The 17,863-nt window shown below is 45.4% G+C and overlaps 1 protein-coding gene across 7 annotated transcripts in view; it reads left to right on the forward strand.

Annotated features, from left to right (window-relative positions):
* LOC8050678 (dynamin-1) overlaps nucleotides 1–17,863 on the forward strand; it is a 44,688-nt gene that overhangs the window by 15,006 nt on the left and 11,819 nt on the right. For 2 of the 7 annotated variants that reach the window (XM_040499855.2, XM_029991184.4), the window contains exons 10-17: nucleotides 526–683; nucleotides 6,272–6,289; nucleotides 9,545–9,599; nucleotides 11,038–11,049; nucleotides 13,442–13,555; nucleotides 13,711–13,820; nucleotides 15,620–16,162; nucleotides 17,034–17,231. In XM_040499855.2, coding sequence (XP_040355789.1) covers nucleotides 526–683; nucleotides 6,272–6,289; nucleotides 9,545–9,599; nucleotides 11,038–11,049; nucleotides 13,442–13,555; nucleotides 13,711–13,820; nucleotides 15,620–16,162; nucleotides 17,034–17,231 — 1,208 coding nt within the window. The remainder of the gene's footprint in view (nucleotides 1–525; nucleotides 684–6,271; nucleotides 6,290–9,544; nucleotides 9,600–11,037; nucleotides 11,050–13,441; nucleotides 13,556–13,710; nucleotides 13,821–15,619; nucleotides 16,163–17,033; nucleotides 17,232–17,863) is intronic. The other 5 variants (XM_042292308.1, XM_040499856.2, XM_040207452.3 and 2 more) reach the window with 3 other exon arrangements.

Here is a 17,863-nt window from a genome sequence, read left to right on the forward strand (position 1 = left end):
TGATCAAATTTTATGGTGGTGGTGGGGACCCGCGGATGGCCCCCTCAAAAGAAAGTAGTACCCGTGTATTTCTATTGCCGTGAGTTTACTGCAACGTCTTGCCATCTGGAACTGGTCATTTCTGTAGATTAAAGCGAAACAAACAGTGTGCCATCAAAACAAGTGTCTGCGAAAAGTACTTGGGTGCCCCATAAGATTTGAAAATGTGACGTCTCTGAGGTGATTTTGACTTGCACTGAGGTGATTTCGAAAGTCTTAACTTTGTGATCGTAGCACATAGAAGAAATTAGCACGAAACAATGCAAGCCTAATCAACTCTGAGATAATTTTTAAAATAGAATATTTCTGGTTTTAGCACCTAGAAGTGCCGACCAAGTTTTGGTGCAAACAGGTGATTCTCTTTGGATCGAACTAAGCATCGACTTGGGCACTGTTCGAAGTGAGCGTTACGCCATCCCAGGTACGACCCGTTCGACCTTGCGATGTACACTTTGTCAGAGCTGACTCGTCTGCGTCTCTGTGCAGATGAGCCGCTACCCGCGGTTGCGCGAAGAGACGGAGCGCATAATCACCTCGCACGTGCGGGAGCGAGAGAACACAGCCAAGCACCAGATTTCGCTGCTCGTCGAGGTGGAGTTGGCGTACATGAACACCAACCACGAAGACTTCATTGGATTCACCAAGTGCGTGCACCCCACGTCTCTCGTCCTTGTCTTGCTTGCTTGCCATCTAGAATCGTTCCGCATTCTGCGCGGGGTCGCACTGGGCTGGCTATTGCAATGAGGGGGGGCGTCTAGTTTCATATTTTACGGACTATAGTCTGTAAACTATACATGTTTAAAAAGTTAAAATTTTACCCGGTGCAGACTCTACAGGTGCAAACATACGAGGATTTTTTTTTTTCTTCTAGATCGTTCACTGTGATAGGTTGTAAAAGATGTTATGAATAACAAGGTACTATATTAATGTTGATTTATGTATGATACAGGCTTCTTTGTGAGCTAATACAGCATATATTTGCCAATGTGTGCTGTGTAGAATGATTTTTATGTTCAGTTTAGGTGCTAAGTGTGGACCATGCGCAGCATGCAGACTATCCAAACAAGAACCTTTATCTTGGACCCCAAATTTGCCCTTGCAGACTATACACCGGGTGCTTACTTTAGTTTGGGAAATATGGTGCTAGTTTCATTCTAGAGCTTTTTCCAGCCATACTTTGCCTCTTTTTGTGCTGTTAAAGTTTTGTGGTAAAATATGTAATTAGCTGGTCAATTTTTATCTTTTTTTGCATAAGTTAAGATTATTAAAGTGCGGGAGGGAGTGTTCCCTTTGGTAGACTTTTTGACTGGCTTTTCGTGTAGACGTTTTTGTTATGAGCAGTAGCCTACCAGCTAATATGGTGTCTGAATACCTGCCCGCACTCGAGAAAGTATGTCTCTCGAGCTGAGGCAAGAAGTTTTGCTGTATTTGGGGGTTGCCTCGGAACGTAAGAATTGTCATTCAGATTGCCGTTATGCTTCGCTTTGCTCGCAAGGGTTCATGAAAACGGGCTACGTTCAGAGCGGGAGAGTAATTTTGGTGTGCTTTTTGCTTATGTATTGTGTGGCGTGCAAGACATTTCCATGTGCCTAGCACTGTGCCTGTGCAGTAAGGCCATGGGGAATGCAAGTTGTCTGGTGAACATGGCTGTTTAACTTGACAAACAGCTCATTGCCTGTCAGTTTATCCCTTTTTGTTGACAAAACAGATGTGAATGCATATGGCTTCTGTACTATTTAAAAATGTGCAGGTGCAAACTACTTTCTTCAGGGATTTGGCTGTGCCGATTGCCTGTTTGGCAATAGACCGATCTCACCAAGCGTTCCACGCATGCGTGACGCCGCCCTAACTGTAGTTCGTAGGAGGCAGACGCCAGTTCACGAGATAGCTCATGCGGCCTCGTGCTCTGCTCGTGCAGACCTCCAGCAGGGTTGTCGCGCGTGCGGAAAGACTACAGCTCCCACGAGGCATGTCGGCAGCGGTGGCATACTCTAACTAGCTGCGAGATCGGTCTATCGGCACACTCTTTGTTGCATGCTTGTTGCCCGAGTGTGTCATCATAACTAAATAATTTCTATGTTCTCCTTTGTTTGTGAAGGGTTAGGTAAGTTCTTGTTTTGCATACGAACTTGGAATGGGGCATGACGGTTGCCAGTTATCCGGTAGTTGGATGCACCACACTTACACTTTCGGCACGTCGAGATCCGGGCGAGTTCACAATGTCGCTGTGGCGTAATGTGGTTTTCATAAGCGAGTGATTTAGTGGATTAATAGACTTAGTCTAATATGATTTTATCTTGAAGTAACTAAGTTCCGCAGGCAGATTAAATGTATTTGAAAATTTTTCAATGGGCACCTTCAGTGTGCTCCATCACCTCAGCTGTGCTTTCTCAGGTTGGACCCGTAACTTCTTGCTTCAGAGATATACGTTGAGGAACTTACTGCCTGCATGCCCGTAGATATCCGCGGAGAACACCGAATTTTAAATAAAAAAACTGAGACCTGCACCAAAAACGTTAAAAACATCTTTTTGCTCTTATACTGAACAGTTTCTGAAGTTTTTGGAGTTAGATAACTAGCCATACTGATATGAGCATAATAGGGCAACCTAGCTAATGAGCATTCACATTTATAACCCCCCCCCCCCAAGAGAAAGTAAACAAACAAACAAACAAAAGGACAGCATAACAGCGTTTTGAAGTCTAAGTAAATGTGTGTTATAGAGGCTGTTTCAGCTGTCTTGTGCCAAGACTTCAAAAGAAAAGCTGGTGCATGCCACGCATGTTAAACCAACACAGTATTGTTCACAGTTCTATTGAGCAGGTCAAGGTAGTTTTTGTCATGTGTCATATTGGATAATTACTGAAGATTAATTAGCTAACCTTTCAAATAATTATTTGTGCCCACACTCTCCAATACAAAAGTTGTCGAGCGTGTTGGGAGACATCCCATCGTGTCATTTCCATAAAGGTAACCTTTGCGTGTCTAGTGTTTTCGAGCTTTAAAAAAAGCTAAAACATCTCGTGAGGGATTCAGAAAAAATCTCTCTTGACTACCCGCTAGCAGACTGCCATTTTAGTACCTTTAGTCACGGGGGATTGTTAAAGGGATGCTACAATGAAATTTCAACGCTTATTTCTTGGTCTATTCGTGTTCAAGGGAGCATTATCACATCGAACACAGCAATCTCTTGTGAAAAAAGACTCTAAAAGGAATTTTAAAACAAACGATTAGTGAAGAGCACCTGGGGGATGTCGCTAACGCCTCGTTTTTAATGGCCGTCTTGGAACCTTGACAGGTAGTGAGGATCACTGCCTCGCCTCGGGCCCATGACAAAAGGAAAGCTGAAGGAGGAACTCCCCTCTCCTTGAGACTCTGTTTTGTGTGTCCCAGAAGTTGCTATTGTCCCTCTACAAGATTATAGAAGATTAGCGTGTCACTCAAAATTCGTACAAAGGCACTTTGGCTGCTTTCAGGGGATGCTATGAGCCATCGGGGCATCCAAGGCTGTGTGAATGTCACGTGACCTTAGAGAGGGGGCACAGCGACGTGCAGAAAGCATATCACGGGCTATGTGCGCAGAGCAGGATTGGCTGGGATAGCTCGCAGCGTCTGCTGTGTGCGGACATAAAGTCCCGAGACAAACTACGTCACATGTGAAGTGCTCTCCGCTGGCTGCTCTCTGAGCGTTTGCCAGAGTGGGCCATTTATAACGAAAAATACAGCCATCAGGCTCAAAATACAAACGTGCGATTCTTATTTAAGGATATTCTGGGTCATAATCAACCTATTTCTGAACACGGCAGGTATATTTCATATTTCGTATAACTATCCCTTTAAAGATGTTGCGCTCTTGAAAAAATTAGGCATACGAAGGCTACCTTGGCGGAAACAACATGATGGGATGTTTCTCAATGTGCCCTACAATTTTTGGGTTGAATGGTTTCGCACAAATTCACATTTTAAAAGGTTGGCTAATTAATCTTTGTTAATTAGTGAGTTTGGCACATCGCAAGAAATATCTCGACTTGCTCAATAGTACAGTTGAACCTCGATTTAGCGAAGTCACCGGGACCCCCTAATTATTTCGTTAAATCGGGAACTTCGTAAAGTCGAGAAAGACATTCTCCGGGATAGGCTGCGCGGGGAATCCGAATTTGTTCGTTAAATCGGGAAACTTGTAAAATCGGGTTTCATTAAATTGAGGTTCAATTGTACTCTGAACAATACTGCATTGTTTCGACATGCATGGCGTGCACCAGCTTTTTTAAGTCTTGGCACTAGTTAGGTGAAACATATCTAAAGTTGTGCACAAAAAGACTAAACGACAGACAAGCGCACCCTCACAACCCGCATGTATAAGAAAAAAGAAGTATGAACTGCTTGCATCCTTCTGCCCGTGTGGCCGTTGCTCGAGCCAGTTCCACAGTTTGTGCTTCTTTCTCTCCTTCCTTCCTGCACGTGTGAGTTGTGAGAGTGCGCTTGTCTGTCATCTACGTCTTTTTCTCCTCTATTCACGTCTTTTTGTGCCCAACTTTAACAATGTTCAATCAGTACCAACTGTCCCAACTGACCACCTCACTTAGCTGAAACACTGTATTTCAAGTGCGAATAATCTTGTTTTTAAGTAGACTGTGCAAAGGAACATTGGCACACAGTTATTGGAGAGGGATTTGTTATGAGCATTGTTCCTCTCTCTTTACACATAAATATAGGAACTAAAGCAACTTTGCAGGCAAGCCGATTCACTACTGACCTGGTAATCCAGGAGCGGGGGAAAAAAAGAGACGGGCAACATAGAGCCGTCCCGGTTTTTCCCCCGCTCCCGGGTTTCCATGTCGGTATCAAATATAATTCGCTGAATCCAGGTTTTGGCATGAAACTGTTGGGCTGACTTCTCATATTTTACTCTCATAATTTCACTTCCTTAAAAACCTAGTCCGTTTTATTGTACTAATTTTTAGTTTTTCCCACTGCACTTCTGACTCATACAATCCATTTTGTGTTCATCTCTGAAATCATTATCAGAAACGTGTCATAAAGAATGACAGTTACAGCTGCAATGTGAAAGCTATAAGCTTCAGTGCTGAGTGAAATGTTGGTGTCGCATGATGCTTGGGCATGTTTGATTACATTTTCATGCTTGCTGCTGTTGTCTGAGATCCACTGGTCACCTTTTTCTTTCCACTTTCTTTCTTTCTATTTGTCTTTCCTGGTACTTGTTTGGAGCACAGCCTTTGTTCGATTGAGGTTTCAGGGAGTTCTGATGGCAGCTGATGAGTTTGGTGAGCTTGAAATTCGCTCCTGTCAGTGATAGTCCCCCTCTTCTGTCGAGGTATTATCTCACAGCATTCTCTATCTATTCTCTTTCAGGGCAACATTTTTATATATTTTTTGTGAGTGAAGTTGTTTGGCCTGACCAGGACCAAGTTGTCCTTATGGAACAATTCGTTAGTGCTTTTCCTTGTGTGAATATTTTCTGAAGCCCCAATATGTTGCCCAGTGATACATCTATATGAAAGAGTGGTGAAAGGCTGCCTGAAGGACCATTGCAACGAAATTGCAGTCTAAATGTATGTGCTCTGCTTTCTACGGCTACCAGCGATTCGTGCATTGATTTCAACTTCATACAAACTTGTCTCGAGGCCAAAGTCGAAATATGTAATTCCAAGCCGTTTGATTTTTTTTGGGACTCGAGAGTGCAACACGTTACAATATCTCGAGCCTTATCTTGTTCAGAGCACATGCTTTAGGAGGGTGGGGTGTCATTTTCATGTGCAGTGTCATTTCCTAAGATCAATTCAATTTATACAGAGCACCCAAGGGGTGTTGCTGGGTTCTGCTGGTCTGATTGGTCCTTGCAATCTGTTGGAACACAAAGGATTAGTAAAACTTTCTCCGTTGCAGTGCTTCTTTGATGTCTCCAGTTCCTTCGGTTCTGTTTGAATACTGTCTGGTTCTTTTCTTGCTCACTCATCCGCCTGCTTCTACAGTTCCTCACGGCACCTGCTTATGCATAGCCTCGTTGGCGAAATTCATGTGGCACTTTGTCTTGCGTTCCGGGTAGAGCGTTCTTTCTCTCTTTCGGCTCTTTCTTAGCTCTGTTACTGTAGTAGTTGGTTGTTTTTGTTCACCTTTTTGGTTTCTCCCTCTCCCCCTCCTTTTCCTCACGGTTCATCTTGTGTTCGTCTTCGTTTGTGTCTGGGCGCACAACTAAACGTTGCTCTCGCAGGGATGATTATCACTCCGGGTGAGTGTGTGTCACTTGTTTGAGTGTGTCTGCTTCTGTGTGCAAGCTGCCCTTGTTTTTGTGTTTTGTGGGGAAGCGGAGTGTAAAGGGGGCCTTTGCATCTGTGTATTTGCTCTCATTAGTGCCGGTTGGTAGGGAATCAATGTCGCACTAACGGGGAATGTGTCGTTCAATATGGCTTTGAGTTAAGTGGGCTCACGTAACAGCATGTGTGATGGTTTTGGGGAGTCTTTGTTTGCATTAAGTTTTTCTCGAATTGGGGTAACAGACTTCGAGAGTTTATAAAAGAAGGTATTTGTTAGGGTATTTCGGGATTTTTTAACGAGGCTATTATGGTATTTGTTAGAGAAGGTATTTGGTTTGGAATGACTGACACTGAGAAGTACTAGTTAGGTGCAGTATCTAAAAAGAGGTTAGTGTCGACAGCTTATAATTTCAAATTAGTTTTACTTAAAGAACTGACGATCCTTTCACCTGATACTAGATTCTGAGTGCATGGAAGATTGCGGATCGGACCTTACAAAGTGGTCAGATCCGTCATGTGAGCACACTCACTTCACTTGTGTGTTCTGCAATAGGCCAGTGAAAGTGAGCTTGTGTGGTGAAATGCCAATATCAAACCAGCATGATAGCCGAAATCTCAGTCTTGAATGTCGCAACCTCATGATGATTGAGGAGGTGATGTTTCAGTTCTACTATTGTTGGTTTTGCTTTGTTCCTGCATTTGACTTTAAAAAAGATGTGAATTTTTTTTTGTGTTAAAATAATCATGAATTACATATTGTAGTATTATCTGTGTGGCTTTAAACCTCTTGGACAGTGGCACAAACACCTCAACTTAGGCATCTTCACCAACTGGAGCTACTTCATTATTTGAAGTCGGAAAGCTTGTCCCATCAATTTGTTGCTTATCCTGTCACTGATCTTGTCGTACATTGAGACAATAGACTCTAAGACGTTAAACATAACTTAAATAAGACTTGTCTTAAACTCTCCGGTCAGAGTTTCTGCCAATCGCTCGGAGCATTTTACCATTTTGGACGGAGCGTTTGGTGCTGCTAGGCGAGCAGTCACTCATCTATCAAGGAAATAGTGCAAATTATTCTGCTATAGGCCTCCTGCTCTGCCCAGGAGGTACTGCGGAAAAACCGGCTGGCAGCGCCCCCTACGATTTGTTTATCGGTATTGGGTAGTACAAACCTGCACATTTGAATTTGTCCTGCGGCCAAACGTTAGCCGGCGGTATGAATTCCCCCTTTGTGATCGTTTTACGGCATGGAATCGAGCCAATTTCTAATGTGGAAAGCTTCTTTCGTTCCTGAACACTTTGCAAAGAGAATAAACTCAGCGATGCAAGCTGAGTCTGCACTGTACAAGAAGCCGCAAATTTGGTGTCGGTGCACTGTCACTCACATAAACAGAGAGCTTCTAATGATGTTGAGCTTGAGTGGGAATTACGAGATATGTTAACGCGCCTTGTAAGCAAAGACTTTCAAACTGCAGTCCCTCCATACAGCCAACATTATCAGCTGATGACCAACCTCGAAAATGCGCGAAAGCAGACGTAAGCGATCGTGCGTCAACCGGCCGTCACATCTGCACTGAAAGCTTCACGCAACCAGCACACAACATAAGATCAGCAGTAGGAGCTCCGCCTTCAGCACATGCTTGTTGCTTTCTGTGGTGGTGCGTTGGTGCGCGTGCACGCTCGATGTAGTTTAATCGGATCGCTCCACTGGGTCGGACAGTATGTTCCTGTTCGTAAAATTCGCATGACACGCATTTCGATCAATGCCACGCCCGCTTAATTGAATGGCCGTGCCTTAGCAGGACAACCTGGAGGACGAGAAAAACAAATCTCGTGTAATCTTCTCAGTAAGCCTGAGAACCCTCGCTAAGGATCAAAGATTCTGTCAAGCTTTTCTTGTTTACTGCATTTACTTGTACTAAATTACTTGAGTAGTAACAAAAAAGAGTGCTCGCCAAGGATCAAAGACAAACACGACTATCTTCGTCCGAATCCAAGCATGATCTGTTTTATCACACGGTATCACGTGGGCACGCCAGAACGTGCGGCATGGCTTTTGGCACCACTTCGAGTTTCGAGCTTCAACCACTACATCTCGCTTACTCGGTGCGCTGGGTGGCTAGTATCGTTCCCTCCGCTCGACTTCGCACAGTTTCGATGGGAATTTTTAGAAGTTCACTCCTGGGTTAATACCTTCTCGTTTTTGACAGTTAACGACGCAGCAGTACCGTCGACGGTGACGTTTCAAACGCATCAAGGCCGCGCTGCCAGCTCCCGGTTTCGACATGCTTGGACGAAGAAACATTACTAGCTTGCGACGAGCTCCGGTCCCTAGGGTAACGTTGTGCAGTGACGACTACTGGTGACACATTTTGAGTCGTGACCACACGAACGCACAAATAACAGCACCTTGCAGAGGTAAAGAGCCGCCCGAACAGGTTGGTTATTGTGCGGGGCTGCGGGACTTGTACTATTCAGACACTCTGTCGCCCACCACCGGAGGGCGCCACGATACGTTCAAAGCTTCAGCGCAGGAGGCCTATCTGCTAGTGACACCCACTGCCCAGACATGAGTGGTTTGAATCAAACGTTTTAATGCGAAAGCATTAACTGTCTCATGGAGCGAGCAGACGTCATCAGCTGCACCAAACAGCGGATAAATTCCTGAAGCCGCGGTCTGAGGCATCCCAGCTTTGAAACCACGCAGAAAGCCACAAAAAACGGCAGTGAAATGAAGCCCTTGCGCGTCAGTTTCAATTAGCACCACCCCATGGCGCTGCATGCCCCCACCGGAGCAGAAACGGCCAAGGCGCAGAGAGGATCAGGTGCGGCCGCGGCGCGAAGAACGACATTCATGCTTTTGCTTTCACAACTCGTAAGAAGTGCTTAGGTGCACCTCGAGCCTTTTTCTCTCTCTCTTTCTCTCAAATATTTTCTGCGAGCACTCAGTTGTATCTGGTGGAAGGGTTGAAAGTCCGATATGTCGAGCATGATGGAGTCTTTACATACTTTCATACTTGACAGCAATGTCTGTGGCTCGCTGCTAAGGGCAAAGGTTAGGAACTTTGGAATTTCAGTTAATATATATTTAGGGGTTTCAAAAGTTGTTAAGTTAGTTTTTCTGTTAATCTTTTTCTATTTTGGATTTTATTACCTGTGTGGTGCAAGTGATTCGGTTGTAGTTGTAACTAATTGGTTCCTGTCTGGTTCCTCTCTTTCTCCCTCAGTGCACAACAGACCGCGGATGTGTCATCGGCCGGTAAAAGAAAATTGGGCAACCAGGTAGGCTTTCTTCGATCCCTTATCACTGCAGTACAGAAACCCAAATTTTGATGGAATGACAAATGTTTCAGTTGCTATCTTTGTTCAAAAAACTTTTATTACTACATTGCAAGAGTTCCTAATGTGTTGTCAGACATTGAAGGTTTGTGGGTAGCAGTGAGTTACTGACTGCATTAATGATTTATAATAATAGCTTAATGGGTTCATTTGGAATTGAATGACATTGTTAGTGATTGTGTTCTTTATAAGCTCTGTGAGCTTACAGCTTAGAATTTCGCAAAGTTATCAGTGTGCACAAGTGAGCATCTAGTGCTGTCTGCCAAGGCATGAGGCATGGCTCTTGACATTAAATTGCTGTCCTATTGCACACCTCGTCGCTGAGTATTTTTGCATCAGCAGCACTTCGTAATATGGCTATCAGCAAGTGATCATAACATAAAATTGATGGCAGATCCACAAGAAGCATTCTGTTTTCATTTCAGCTTAGCTATAATGTAAATTCCATGGTATGGTCTCGTTGTAATCTTAGCCTGTAGCTTGGGGTTTGTTCGAAACACCCAAGCAAACTTTCTGGGCTGTTTGTTTGGGCCTAATTTTAACAAAATCGCATGTGTACTGTCTGGTGACTATACAGTTGAATCTCGTTAATTCAAACTCTCTTAATTCAAACTTTTGGATAATTCAAACTGATATGCTGGTCCCATTCTATGCGTCTCTATGGGAGGAAACTCCCGGTAATTCAAACTTTGCTTAATTCAAACAACTTTTCGGTCCCCCTCAAGTTCGAATTAAACAGATTCGACTGTAATTACTTAACAGGTTTCTTGAGCACAGATTTTAATTGCTGCATAACCCAAACTGCACTTCTTTCATTCTATTTTTTTTAGAAAGGCCTGATGGGTCTAAAAATAACTTGTGCACTGTCATATTTTTTGCATTTTCTTGATACACTGTTCGTAAATGCATTTTCTGGATAGTTTGGTCCTAGACACACAAAACAGGTTAAGAAAGCACATAGTTACCACAGCAAAAAAGACATTTGTCATAGAAGTATGCTTTTTTGGGGATATCTTTACATTGTTTCTCTCTTTAATTGATATATTAACTTTCTGTGGATAAGTCTAGTTGGTGTGCACGCTTGCTAACTTTGCATGATCCTCTGCTTTTTGTTTGCATGTGTGCATGTTTGCTTCATGTGCCTGCTTAGCAAACAGGCATGACTTGCTGTCTCACAACATAATGCATGCTAACAATAGAAAAGCTGGAGACAGCACCTGCATCTTTTTCTGCACTCCACCAAGTTGTGTTCACACTTTTGGAAAGCGCTTGCGTGGCTGCAATATTGAATGACTAAAGAAAGTATTGTTTCTGTTTTGTTTTGCATATTGGGTTGCCACGTTGCCAAGCATTTGTTTCTCCAAATTCTTTGGTTTCCTAGTCGGTGTTTGCTGTAAGTTACAGTTCTGCATCTCTCCGATTGCGCTGGTTTGCAACGACGCAAATTTGGCAAATACCTCGCATGTTTCGTCTGTTAAATGAAGGCATCTAGTTTGACGATGTCATTGGAGTTTACGCTATGGGCCCTTTACTGATTGTAAAGGTGCCATAGTGGATCTCTTGCTTGTGCATTGGCATATGGTTTTATCCCTTACAGTAACCTTGGGCATTTCTCATCTTCTCATGTAGACTAAATTGTAGCAGCTCTCTTGCAGGGTATTGGCCAAATCACTGAGCGTCCCATGTTTACGCATTTGCGAGTTAATTTCAGAGCCAAGCATTTACTGATACACACGTCTGTTTTTATGTCTGTACTGATGGGTGTGAAGTGTACCTCATTTATAATGATCTACTAAACAGAAAAATTCTATATATAGTGGAGGGATGATGTCCACTATTCCTTTCTGTACCTACACTGCCAACCATCAGTGCTAAAGCCTGCCTTGGATATTACAAAGGAGTAGTTAGCAAGCCCTCAAATCATGTAACGTGAAATTGTCTGTCGGGTGGCCAAAGAGGGTATGTTCCCCGAGTGCCAACTTTTTCCTAACTAGGTATTTGGCTTTTGATCCATGAGAATAGCGGCGATGGAAAAGAAAGCAACTTTCTAACCGGTGGCATTTGAAAGATTTATTCCAAGCAGTGACTGCATGGTTGTACAGTTCGTTGTGTCTCAAACAACTAGCTGAGGATATTAAGCTCATTTCGAGGGACTAAAAGAAAACTAGCTTTTTTCTATGCACTTTTTTGTGCCCTATTAGGGACTATGAGTGCATGAGCATAAGGTTCAGGTTGGTTAGTTAACGCTGTCCACACCTTTGTGTTATTGCGGTGTTTAGAGTCCATTCGCGCGAAAAATTAGTGTGGTGAAGTAACCTTTGGTCTTTGCTGACTTGTTTTATCACTTGGCTATCTGTAAGTCACCAGATAACAACATAACATAGATTAACAGTTTGTCATGCAAAATTGTTCCTCATGCATTTTATTTTTCTTGAGTAGCCATTAGAAATTTGTAAGTACTAATAGGCAAAGCATTTTTTGCTTTTGTAAGCCAGATTTGTATAATTTTTATGAAATAAGACACAATTTTATTAAAAGAATTATTATCCAAGTTTGTCACACATTCTACAACCCCAGCTGGAAATAATCTGGAGGTCTGGTTTTGTTGTCCGCTGTGACAAAATATTTTCTGCCATTTGAAATTAAAACTTTGCAACATAATTTTAGAGCTTGAAAAATCATGTGCACACTTTGCTCAGTACCCTAATGCATAGAAAGGATTCTTCCTTGTTGAATAAAAAAATACTGCCTTATAATTTGCATGAAATTGCTTTTTTTGAAGTCTATTTTAAGCAAAGGAATAGACATTGCACGAATATTTCTATTCAGGTTCTTTCCCATGTTTTCAACTTGCTCGTCTAAATGGTGTGGAGGTTTAGGCTGCACATTATATTGGGAACTGCTGTATTATATATTACTTCGAGGCTTTATTTAGTACTTTTGCAGTTTCGAGTGCCAGTTTGCTTGCCTGCATGAGTGTGCAAGTAAATAGTCTTGAGGCACAATGCTTAGGGCTTGCTATCCTTCACAGTATGGTGGGGTTACTTTGCATGGCAAACATAGGCTGTGGTTGTGGGCTGGTTGTAGTTGCTTGGAGGCTCAGCTGTGTGTTCTTTCTAGAGACAGTAACAGAAAGAAGAGTGGTCTAATGCATATTTCTTGGAGTGAAAAAGTTTAAATAGTGCAAATATGAACTTGATGGTTGAGAGGTTTTACCGAGCTGCACCATGTGAATCGGGAACATGATTGTGTCGTGAAAGCAAGATGTTGAATGGGGATGCAAGGTTTCTTCTGTTGACTTTGCCTGTAGTCACCTAGAAGAGAAGGGCTGTTCAGCTTGCACTGCACGAATCATTGCACCGTGTCCCAAAACTGCTGGCTATTGATTCGTAAGAACGGGAATGGTTCACGCATGTAAATCACCAGCTGGGCTTAACGTACTTGGACAATTGAGGCAATGTTGCAGTGGAGAGTATGCTTGTCTCGAATTGCAAACTGTTCTTGGCTGTCCGTACTTGCCTAGAACAAAAGCTTTAATTCGCTCAGAAAAGAGGTAGTATTCAATGTTTGTACAATAGATTGCAGTGGTGGAGAAGTTGCAACAAAGAACAGTATTAATGGAGGCTCGTTTACGTCAGTGTTTCTAGTTCCTGACAGCAAGCATAACTTTGTTGAACAGTGCAGAGAATTGCAAGCTACAAATGCAATGAAGAAACCTCGTAGAACATTCTTAAAAAGGAGGTCTCTGTCTACCCTATTCTCCCTGGTGTGCACCAACTGAACAGGTGATTCGCAAGGGGTGGATGTGCATCCACAACCTGGGCATCATGAAAGGTGGCTCAAGAGACTACTGGTTCGTGCTCACATCTGAGTCTATCTCATGGTACAAGGATGAGGAGGCAAGTTCCCTGTCCATTTTTTCTGCTTCATACTTTCAATTCATAATCCCGAGAACAATTGCGAGCATATTTTCTCGTGGCAATAATCTGTAAAGTTGCTTTGTTGGCCTCACGCCGTGCCGTTCTCACCTTCTGGTTCTCCTGGGCCTTTTTAGGAGAAGGACAAAAAGTATATGCTTCCTCTGGACGGCCTCAAGATCAAAGACATTGAGGCTGGCTTCATGTCTCGACGGAACACCTTTGCCCTGTTCAATCCAGACCAGAGGTTAGTTTTGCTCTTGCCTATCGGCTCTCTTTCTCACTTCTAGCAATGGCTTTTTTGCACCACAGTGCCACATTTTTTCCTAACTCGACATAATTTATTCCATGCGTGAAAATGTAGCGAGGGTTTAGGGAACGGCTGCCCGATGGAAGTGACCGGTCGCTTGATGGGACGATCGAAGGAACAGGCGATGGGGCGGGCGACCAGTTGGCACCTTGGAATGGGCAACAGATGGGTGTCGATGTAGGTGCGTGCTATACACTTGCCAATGAAGGGTTGACTGATGTCATGCTGAGACAAGCAGTGCGATGCTGATGGGCCGGATCGGAGGACATTCAATGGAAGCAAAGGGAGGTGACTAACAGATTGACGGATTGAGTTACCGGTGACATGGCAATGCATACAATGTGGTCTGTGATGAAAAAAATAGTTGTTAGTGTGGCAGAAAAAAAAAATATTGCAGCTGTATTTTTAGCCTAGGGATCCAATTGCCGTATTGCTGCATGCATCGCCGAGGGGAACGATTCTTCATGCTTCTGGAGGATTCTTGTTTACTCCTACCCCAAATGATTTGACGCTCGATTGGAATGTTCGCCGAGTCAGCCTTTTGAGTGTTCAGTGCTTGAGCATTCTAGATCGAATGTTCGAGATACTGAGTAGTTGATAAGGAGCCCAGAGTGGCCTTGCCGACTCACTTGGACACTTGCTCTAGTTGGCTGTCTTGCCGACACCTCGACCCTTGCTGCTGCTTCGTCGACGCTCATTCTTTCTTTTGTTTCTGGTACAAGTTCGTCGATTAAACCGTTATGTTCAGTTTTACGCTTGTCGATCCTTTTTCATCTGCGACACTCCCATTCCTGGCAAGTGGCGCCGGATCTTTTCATAGATCACCCCGCCGTCCTCTCCTCCTCCTTTTTGCGACAACACGGAGATTACACGGGAGAGCGTCGTTTGTAATGACTCCTAAAGGCCGGTTTGCGCACTTGGGCTTGAGTGTGACCACGAGTGAGTTGTGCTTCCATGTGATTGCTTACGACGAGCAAAAGCACAAAGACGACGCTGGTGCCGCCTATCAGGTTGCCCCAGAACCGCGCATAACTAGACGGAAGGTTTTGCAGTATTAGCGAGATCAAATGTGCATAGTACTGGGAAATGGTTACTCGCAACATTGTCAAGAGTTTAGAGCCCACAACGAAAGAACGACGCAGAAAGAAACAAATAGGAAATGTACACAAAATGCAAATGTTCCGGGGCCACCCGATAGATGGCGCCAGTTCTTCTCTCTGCGAGAGATCAGAAGGGTGAGCGACGTGCTTGGTTGCACTCAAACACGAGTGCGGGAACCAGTCTTTGCATTGTGGGTCACTTGGCACGAGTGTTTGACGGGCGGCCAGCTCGGCCACCAGTGACTGCGCCGCAGCACGCCTTGCTTTGCATGGTGTTCCCAAAATCTGCATTAGCTTAAAAGTGATTGCGTTGCATGTATACATAAACGGCGGGAAGTTAGTCGGCCCCAACGGGCGTCTGGTGTCTGTTGTAGACGAGAAAAGTGGCCGGTAGTGATTTACGACTGTTTTCTGGTATAATGCTCGTCCAGATCAAAACGAACAGGGCGGTGGGGATTGCGGCCAGGATGCACGGGTTTTGCAGCGCAAACTTTCGCTCTACGTGCTCAGAGTTCCGCCATGTTAGCACGCTCGGCTACCGACACCCCCCGTGTTAGCTTTTGTTGGAATGCAGTTTTGCATCAAGAGGAGGACAGGAGTTAACCAGCGGTACATGCGTGGCTTTTTTTTTAACAGAAGGAATGTATACAAGGACTACAAGCAGTTGGAGCTGTCTTGCGAGAGCCAGGAAGAGGTAGACTCGTGGAAGGCGTCCTTTCTCCGGGCGGGGGTGTACCCGGAGCGGGCCCAGAGTGCGGCCGGGGACGGAGAAGGGGGTTCCGACGGTAGCGGGTCGGAGGGCAGCGGCTCCTCGATGGATCCGCAGCTGGAGCGGCAGGTGGAGACCATCCGCAACCTGGTGGACTCCTACATGCGCATCATCACCAAGACCTTCCGCGACCTGGTCCCCAAGATCATCATGCACCTGACCATCAACGACACAAAGGAGTTCATCTACTCAGAGCTGCTGGCGGCCCTGTACGCCTCGGGGGACCAGACGCAGCTGATGGAGGAGAGCCCCGAGGAGGCCCAGAAGCGGGACGAGATGCTGCGCATGTACCACGCCTGCAAGGAGGCCCTGCGCATCATCGGGGACGTGTCGATGCAGACCTCGTACCAGCCGACGCCCCCTCCCGTCAAGGACGACTGGCTCAAGATGCAGCCCCCGGACTCCCCACGGTTAGCCTTCCTTCTCGGCTTTCGCGGTTGGGCCACTGGCGTACGGTCCTCAGGAGTCACAGTTGGGGTCGGGACAACTCAATCTAGACTACGAGGGTGCTTAATGGCAGTGGCAAGTGCTCAGCTTTGCTGAGTGTCAAACGAAGCACGAAGGTGGTAGAAGAAACATGAAGAGGGACCTTCAGTAGCCTCAGGGCGGCAGCGAAGTCTCGTGCCCTAGTCCCACTCTAGCGACAAGCAGCAACAACCGTTGCCGACCAACCTCAAGCGTGTGCAGCATGCGTTCGAAGGTATCTTCGCCAAGCTTAGTTTCTCATGGAGCTCATGAAGTAAGCACCAGGGACTGCGAGCCGGCCAATTATACCTTCCCATACACACGGCACCCACTCGAGGTTGGTCAGTGTCGGTTGGTGCTCTTTGTCGCTCGAGTGGGTCTAGGGCTTTACTGAAATGTCGGCTGCACCATAAGGCTATCGGGAGGCTTTCTTGACAAGTTTGAAAAATATTAACCCTAAGCGTTTTATGAAAAGTGAGTCAAATGTAGCTATTGTTCTACTGCAGTGTTCTGAGTGTGTCTTCAACAGAGAGTGAACTTGCCATGTGGCACCCTGTTTATCAGCAGATGACAACAGCAGCGGCATCTCCAGACGTTTTGCATTTAAATAACAAGTGCGGGGCTGGTTTTCGCTAAATACCAATCTGCCCATTAATTCATTCACTCGGAAGTGTTTACTGAAGGCCAGCCTGAAACGGGAAATTATGGCGAATGATGTAGTAAACGACCACGTGGAGGACTGTGGTCCGCTGGGTGCATACTCAATGAGAGTTGAATGTCGTCGGAGCGTTAAGACGGCACTTGTTTTCTGTGCAGGCCGGCCCCTCCCTCCCCGGGGGGTCCCCGGAGGAATGTGGGATCTTCCCGGGCACCCCCCCCAGTCCCAGCGGCGGCCAGCCGGCCAGCCCCAGTGATCCCATCGCGACCAGAGGCGGCGTCGGGGGGCCAGCGTCCCCCCCCGGCAGCCCCACCCAGGCCTATCAGTGCCGCTTTCCAGGCACCCCTTGTTCCTTCGTGAGTCCTCCCTTCCTCTCTGCTTCCCCTTGTTTTGCTCTGCTGCCCGTGGACACAGGAAGTAGTTTGGATTTGGGAGAGGTTTTGGGCACACCCAAGGACAACTTTGGGGACACATTTCTCTGTTTAGGCATCGTCAGTTTCAACCTCACTTGGTGTTTTAAGATGGGCACAACCAAAGGTAGACTCTTTTTCAAAAGTCCACCTTTCCAAAACATTCAGAGCCCAAACCCTACGCTCTAATGGCATAGTTTAGATGGGCCTTCAGATAATAGTACAGTAATCCCTCGTTATAGTGAAATCACTTTTTCCGAATTACCGCTTTTATTGAAGTCAACATGATCCTATCCGAAATGCACGTATTTTGAACCGGATGCACCGCAAAGGTCGCGGTGCTGAAAGCATGCAAGTCTACACGGAGCCGCATGGAGACCCTTGCGTTCCCTTCCTCTTCACCGGGGCAAACGGCAAACTGAGAATATGGCAAACAAGAAAACGAAGGTGACTCTGGGCAGAGCGCGCAGAGCGCCGCTTCTGATGACGGTGTGCCGACACAGGCAGGAAGCAGCGGGAGCTACATCCACGTTTTGATGCTACTCATAACACCCGCGGCCGACATCGTCTAACTTCTG

The sequence above is a fragment of the Ixodes scapularis genome, unplaced genomic scaffold (genome assembly GCF_016920785.2).
Source record: "Ixodes scapularis isolate PalLabHiFi unplaced genomic scaffold, ASM1692078v2 PGA_scaffold3__209_contigs__length_174095766, whole genome shotgun sequence".
Lineage (NCBI taxonomy): Eukaryota > Metazoa > Arthropoda > Arachnida > Ixodida > Ixodidae > Ixodes > Ixodes scapularis.